The sequence below is a fragment of the Triticum urartu genome, unplaced genomic scaffold, assembly GCF_003073215.2.
Source record: "Triticum urartu cultivar G1812 unplaced genomic scaffold, Tu2.1 TuUngrouped_contig_6868, whole genome shotgun sequence".
Lineage (NCBI taxonomy): Eukaryota > Viridiplantae > Streptophyta > Magnoliopsida > Poales > Poaceae > Triticum > Triticum urartu.
This window is the reverse complement of record NW_024117663.1, coordinates 1-7,986: the sequence shown is the minus strand read 5'-3', so window position 1 is coordinate 7,986 and position 7,986 is coordinate 1. Positions and strand designations below refer to the sequence as shown.

Here is a 7,986-nt window from a genome sequence, read left to right as displayed (position 1 = left end):
CGACGCGTGTTAATCTCTGTGGCTGTGATATCTTCAGTGTGTGTAATTTTCTGTCCTGAAAAAGGGACCTCCGACTCTGGCTGTTCAGTTTCCAAATCCTTCTCAAGTAGCTTTGCCTTTTTAAGCAATGACATGGCCTCTGCAACATTACCAGCCTTCTTGTGAGAAACAGCCTCTCTTTTCAGAGCAAGCACTTGTTCCTTTACTGCCTCTCGATTCAAAGAAGAAACAGGTGCATGGCTGTCCATTTGGTTGTCATCATCTTCACTCCAACCAAATGATTTTAGGGCAGCAGCCATAGCTGGGTCATTGATGTCATCGTCTGTAACATCGAAATTCCCATCAAAGTTAAGATCATCAGAGACAGCCAGTATTTGTTCGAAATTGATAGCAGGTAGTCTTGAATTGTCGTATAATATGTCATCCTGGTTATCATCATCCATGTTATGAATAATTGCAGCCAAGTCATCATCAGACTCTTCTGCTTCGCCCAGAATCTCCTGTTCTTCCAGTTGTCTTTCCAAAATTTTAGCCTTCTTCAGCTCTTCCTTTGCTTCGGCAAGTTTACCTTCACGCTTCAGCACTAGGGCCTGTCTCTTAAGAGCATTAACCTGGGATTTGTCAATACCACCAGCTTTCTTGCTCTCTGATGTCTTTGGTGCTACTTCTCTAAGAATCTGTGACAGCTCTCCTTCAACACTCATAGTAGTTGGCCTTGTTTCATCATGAAGATCTGCATCTGACCAGCCTAGATCTTTGAGTTCAGAAGCAAGATCATTCTTTTCTTTTCTAACCCTTTTCCCACTTGGAGCCTTTTTTGTTACAGCGTCATCATAATCCTCAATTTTCTGGGAACCAACAACGGCACTAACATTGGGAGCTTTTGTCGCCATTCTCCTGCTCTTTCTCAATTCTAATTCAAGTGCTGCGGCTTGCCTCTCAAGCTCTTTACCATGCTTGAACGCCCGCAGTGCTTCCTCAGGTTTTCCTTCTGACTTCAGTATTTTGTACTTTCCCTTCTCCTCTACTGCTTGTTGACGCAGTTCTTCCGGAGTAAAAATGGATGCATTGTTGTTGAGTTCATAATTTTGTGCTTCAGTGGAAAGGCTTCCATCACCATTCCCATCCATACTGGCTTTTCTGGAACCAGAACTGGATGCACTGGCAGTGCTTACGGTTCTCCCAGGAACCTCAGAACCCAGAGATTCCCTACGAGAAAGCTGACCGTGCACACTATCACCTCCAAGAAGTTCACTAAGTATTTCATCCTCTGGTTTAGAAGCTGTTTTTGTGTTAGCTGTGGAAACAACATACATAGAATTATTTGCAAGTATTTCAAGCAAAAAATGTGAAGAGAAATATATAATTGCGTACTCTTTAAGTTGACAACAGCATACTCCTATAACTGGAGTAAAACTTAACCATGTTTCAGCTTGGTGGGAAATAATAAGGAAAGCAGTGCATAATAAACATGAGAACCATTAAACAACCAAACTAGTAATAACTTCACATGTGTAACATCTACAGAGAATATAACCTTTCATAACAAAGACCAAAATTATATGGTTTTATCAGCACTTGAAATTCTGAGCTGTAGCTACCAGACAAACAGGAACATGTTAAATCACGTGAATGGACAAACACTGCCTAAGTGTTTCTCCCTCCGTAAAGAAATATAAGAGTGTTTCGATCACTACTTTAGTAATCTAAACGCTCTTATATTTGTTTACAGAGGGAGTACTTGTTTAGCAGTAAGAAGACGAAAGCACCATTGTTAGGTTAGTCAGTTAATTATCCCCTGTGTTTTAAACCGCATGGATATACATCTCATACAGAACTCCAAACAGGAGGACGAATATTGCAGAGCTCAGCCCTGCAGCTCGACTGTGCACAAGTGCCCTAATGTGCTCTGGTTGGGAAGGTTGCATAATACAAAAGCAATTGTGTCCAATGCTGACAATCATATTAATTTTTAATCAAGCAGGACTCGTCGCTTTTAGATGTGTCAAGTATCAACCAAATCATAATTCCTTTGATGAGAAACAAATTTGATAGAAAGCGCATGGAAATAAATTTACCTTTTCCGGCTCTATTTTTGTGTCCATATCTCAACTCATAGCGTGCTGCTTCCTCGAGTTTTTTGCAAGGATCACAAATTCGAACAGGTGAGTCACCCTGTCCACGTAACACCATCCTCTGCTGGGTGCAACTGCTGCAGAAGAGGCCTCCACATCTTTGGCAATGATGCTACATATTAAATACACAAAAGTTAACACAACTCCTGGTCCAACCATCTCCATAATATTACAAGAAATGTTAAGTTTCTGTCAAGTGACAAATATGCAAACACTAACGATGAATTCAACCATTTAAATTACTGAAACAGAACAAGAGGTATTTTCAGACCCAATAAATCCAAACTTCATGAGAGACCGGCAACAGCACATGAATTTTCTGTTTAAAGCTTTGGATTTGCGAATGTATATTCAGATAGCATAAAACAAACATGCAGTGCAACTTTTTTTATTAGGCATGAAACAGAGCAATTATTAACTTTCACTGCTAGGACTAAAAGAGATATTATCAGTCGACATACATTGAGGTCATTCCAGTGAGAATGTGCACCAACTTAGTTTTCCCCCTCTGCACAAGCTCATGGGAATGACCTCATCCTCCTGGACATAATCGCAATGCACGGAACTAAAAGGCGTGAAGCTTGCAGCATGTGGTGGTTCTGTACTTTTTTGGGGGGCTGTGATCCGATCGTGTACTAATAGGCTGAGATGCGTGTCAACACTTCATCGAACCCCCTTGTAAGCACACAGTGAAAGCCCACCGTTCAACCTGTTAAACTGCTAATTCTTGGTTCTGCATAGTCATGACAGCAGAGGCAGAGGGGAGAATTTATGCAAGTAATGAGTAGACTTTCTTCGATCATTACAAGTAGTGTGAGACAGTGATCCAAAAGTGAAGGAGGTTCCCATGAAATGCAACTGAAATTGGTATGAACTGGATTATTGTGCCTGATTGGATCATGGCAGAGGAGTAGGTTATGCTTCACATCATCATCACGAGGCCAGAGATCACGAGATTGATTACCTTCCGTGTGAACAAGGAGAACTGGGCGGCACAGCCCTGGCAGTTGGAGGCATCCAGCACCCAGGTCGCCCCTCGCATCGACGGCTTGGGCGGCAGCCCGATCTTTTCCAACATGGCTACTGGCAGGAAGAAACCCTGCCTGTCTGCGAGCAAAGCACTCTGCAGGTTAAATTTAATCACTAGAACCCACATGAAGTTGATCAGAGAGAGCGATGGCGACGATGGGGAGGGGCGCAACTCCTGACCAGCGATCCGTGGATCTGGAGCAACAGCTCAGGACTGCCGTGCGGGGGCGGTGAAGGCGAGGTGGAAGAGGAGGAGGGGGAGGAGGCTGACCTTGGTCGAGGGAGGAGGGAGACGAGCGCACGGTCGTCGGCGCCCCCGGACGGGGCGGAGATTTGAGGCGGAGCGGGGGAGAAGCACGCCGCCGGGCCGGAGTCGGAGCCGGAGTCCAAGGGCAGGGGATCTTGCAGGGTAGCCCTCGGAGGTCTTCCTTTGTCTGGGTGGGCTTCTTCTAGTAGTACCTTTTTGATTGAAAACATGCTTCTTTTTATATATATAGCTGGAAAAGAAATACTGTAGATGCTTCACCAGCGAAGCTACCTCCCACGGCAGTGCTACCCTGATACTTGTGCAATTGCCACCGAGGGCCCCGAGCGATTCCGTGCTAACAACATCATTGCTCCAGTCCAATCGCAGTCTTTTTATCGAAGTTTATTTATGGAGTATTTCTTCAAACAGAGGTTGATACCGCGAAGAAGATGTGTTCAAAGAATTTTATTGTAATTCTTAGTTATAGGAGTTATTTTGTATTTTCTTAAATCTTAGGTCAAAATCAGTGTAGATGTAATTTTTATGAGTATGAATATAAAATTGTAGGTGTTTCTAAAAAAACTGCGATATTGTTTCTAGTGATTTTTGTGGTTTCTTATGATTTTCTCCGGTTTTAGTTTTTTTTTGTTTCGCATATAAATACAAACATTTTACAAAAAATGTGAAGCAATACATGAATAATTTTTTTCCTCTATGATCTGTTACGACTCGTCTTTAGGGGACCATGGCTTACATTTAGATATCGTGCTCCGACCGATGTCGTTCGTTTCATATGCTTCTTTTTGCTTTTCCTTCCCTTTCTTCCCAGTTGTGATCTTTTAGAATGAAGACAATCCGAGAGAAAGGGTTGTCTGAGATGTAGATGACCTTCGTCGAAGATCCAAGGTTTGTGTTTTTTCCTTGTTCTAGGATGGTGAGTTCTTCGGCCAACTGCTCCCCGTCGTCTAGGATGGTGTTAAAGTAAAAGTAGAAACCCCGCTTCACGAAGACGATGGTGTGCGGTGTCATGTGAGTCACCATCGTCTTCTAGACGCAAATTCCGTTCATACCCCATGGTCTAGAGGATTTATGGCACGCAAGTGCAGGGGCACTCAGGTCACTGGTGCCGCCTTTTTATTTTGGCTTCCGATTTTTAAAGTTCTATATCTTTTAAATGAAAAAAATTAAATCAAGTTCTGCTTTCATATTCGGGTTTGTCACGACCAGCGCTTTCAAATAAGATCCATTTTCAATATACTTTGACGAACTTTGAAAACAAAACTTGTTAAGTTTCAAAAATAAAGTGGCCATTAAAAATTAATTATTTTGTGTCTACATTGACAGGAAAATTTGCTTAAAATTATATCTTTGAAACTTATTGAAGCCAGGCATTTTTTAATGCAAAAAGGGTAAGTTTCATCGCTGAAACTTAAATCTTATTGAGAGATTTTCTTTTTTACTGTGCCTTTGTGCGGGGTTCAACTTCTTCACGAATCGCGAGGCAAATCAAGCGAACGTCAGGGCTCGGCAGGTGAGTGCCCCTGCGAATTTCCGCATGGTTTGGAGTCAAATATGGATGAATAATGATCTATTGATCTTACGATCAGGAGGTGATTGCGTAATAAGAAAATAGGGAGATTTGTGGTGCATGAAGGGAACTTAGGCATCATGGTTTTACTTTTACCCCCGCTTCAGACCCGAATAGGTAGTAACCCTACATCCGAAAGTGCGTAGGAGCACCTGCGGGCTCACCTCCCTGGTATCTCGCCATTCAATATGCATCGGGATATGTACCATTATATGTAGTTTGAGTGTATTCTTTAATTTTAGTTCAATGCATATATGTGTTCTCTGCACCGTCTGTCTCCGGGCCCCAGCACGTCTGTTCCAGCGCCCAACAACCAACAACCAAAGCTGTCTTTACTCCTGTAACGGCCACATGTTTAATCAATGCAGTCATCGTTTCTTCCTCCTCTCTTCTTTCAACTCTCTCGTTTCCAACTTCAAGCCAGCTATCCCGCACCACGTCCCGGGAGCTCTGTGTCACCTCGTTGGTCAAGCTCTCGAGGTCGAGCTTGTCGAGGAGGGCTTGCTCGTGGCTGGTATAGCTGAGTCTAGGTCGTGCACGAACATGCATGAAGTAGAGTGGCGACGGGGGCACGCCGAGCTCATACTCCGGCCACACAACCGTATTCAGTCACTGCTACTTCAGCATGTGGTTCCACGTCTTCCAACGGAAGAAGTCCTTGACGACATAAGCTGCCTTTCTCGGAGCTTGGAGGTGTTGATAACGTAGTAGCCTAGTAGGTCTGGGACGAACTGGGTCTGGTTCTTCGGCGGCGGCGATGAGTACACGGGCTTTCTTGGAGGTTGGAGTAGCTAAGCCTAGTATAGGCCAGGGACGAACTGCGTCTGGCTCACCGGCGGCGGCGAGTACAAGGGCTCGTTCTCGTGGACGATGCGGCGGTCCTCTTCAAGGCCGTCGTCGAGACGGTCACCACCAGCGTGTAAGCCAACGAGCGAACTTGCATGGCTCATAGCAATAATTATGGTTCCTGTTCTGAGCTGCTTTATTAAATGATGGAGGACATGCATGCACTGCTATGATATATTGTATTCCTATTTGTCTTTCTATGCATTTCAACAAATGACTACATACGAAGCAAAATGAGTGAATCTACACTCTAAAATATGTCTACATACATCCGTATGTAGTAGTCATTTGAAATGCTTAGAAAAACAAATATTTAGAAACGGAGGGAGTAGCACGCGTTGGTCTGGTATTCACATGTAAGAATTCATTTATGTAACAATGTCGCACATCCCGAGCATGCAGACGATCGGCAGTGATTTCGGAGTGGGTCGTCGCCGAGTGCTCTTAGTCCACTTCCGCCTACATCTCGCTATATTGTTTCCTTTGGCTTGCTATATATTGTATTGATTGACTGAATTTGTGTCACAATGAGTTTTCCCGCAAGCTAGGTTATGGGCATTGTCCATGTATATATGTATAGGGGCGTAATAGTATGACAACTATGTTTCACGAATCAGCTATGCATCAGAGATCCCTAAGTATGTGGAGAGTGTATCATCCTATAACCATAAGAGCATTTACAACATGACACCCCATATCCACTCCAAACGCCTGGGCGGCCTGCCCGATCACTGTCCGAAATTCGAACTGGAAAAAGCTACCCAACTGGCCTCCCAAACGCAGCCCCAACGTTTGGGCTGACCGGCAACCTCCATACCCAGCCCATATGGGGGACGGATATGGGGATGCCTCAGCGTGACAGGACGCGTCCACCATGTCGGATCTGGCCGACTATGGCCTACCCCGATCCCACGTATATCCAGCCCTATCCGCACTCCGAACCAAACCCTAGCACCTCCACTCCACTACTCTTCACCCCGCTCGCCTTCGCCCCATAGCTCCTCTCCGGCGAACGCTAGGCTTCTCCGGCATGGCGGACAATGGATCTGACTCTAAGAAGTCTGGATTCGTGGACTGGGGCCTCATCCCATGCGGAGTAGAGGAGAATGTGGCCGTCCACACGGCTCTCCGTCGCTCCCGGGAGGAGTGCGCCCGCCCGTAGTCAAAATTGATCCAGCGGAAATCTATTGTGTCTGCTCAAATGGCGCCTGGATCCACCAGTGTTGGTGGCTCTTGGTGTGTCACCACGGCCTCATCAGAAGCGGTGACCACCCCATGGCGGCGCAACCTTGGTATGTTGGTGGAACCCTGATGACCCATAAATAATAAGGGATCTATCGTAGCATTTTCAATAAGTGATAGTGTCGAACCCAACGAAGAGAATAGGGAATTGACGAGCACTTTTCCGCAATGTTTCACTGTAAATGATGTAGAGAAGGTGTGTCTAACATCGTCGGAAGGCATGTGAAAGGGTGTCTCTAGCGGATCCCGCGGGATTTATTCAGCATTGCTCTTCAATGGATCTGTTTGGATCCAGTTACTGTTCATTTTTTGTTCGGGTGTTTCTACGTTAGATCCTTTTGATCTATATATGTGTCTTCATCAGTGATGATTATTGTTTTGTCCCGCTGGTCCTATGATGCCTTCGTGACGACTTTTCACTGTCTACTATAACATGATTTGCCCAGCTTCAGTAAGTGAAAAGCGATGATGGTAGTGTGCCTTCAGGTCGCTCTAGTGCTTGTAGTTGTCGCTAAGTGGATTCTGGATATAATTTTCGTTACTTCTAGTGAGAATAGATCATGATTTTTTTCATTAAAAAACACTTTTACTATTTTTCAGTCGTCTGAAAACAAATTCGTCTCAGGTCGTTTTTTAGTCCGTCCGATTCGCACCAATCTCAGTGATTTTCGTTTGTCCTCAGTTGGTTGTGGGTACGAGGCGGACCTTTTTCTGTGTTGTTGGGCTTTCGGGTTTGCGGGTCCATGGTTTACGTTATTCGATCCACGAAGTGCCAGGTGTTTTTGAATTTTCTATTCAGTCTGTGGGGCGGCGGCCTTTGTTGTATCTGAGGAAGGGATTGGTGGGGGGTGGGCCGAGGCGGGGCGGAGACGGCGGGGGGAAAGGGGGGGGGGGGGGGC

The 7,986-nt window shown here is 45.0% G+C and overlaps 1 protein-coding gene across 2 annotated transcripts; it reads right to left on the bottom strand.

Annotated features, from left to right (window-relative positions):
* LOC125531188 lies at positions 1–3,659 on the bottom strand (the record flags this gene model as incomplete). 2 transcript variants are annotated; one of them, XM_048695599.1, is given in 4 exon segments in its annotated part: positions 1–1,297; positions 2,079–2,247; positions 3,100–3,238; positions 3,436–3,659. In XM_048695599.1, coding segments are annotated over 4 exon segments (1,811 nt in total), but the record flags the coding sequence as incomplete, so codon positions are not given.
* Between the last annotated feature and the right edge of the window lie 4,327 nt (positions 3,660–7,986).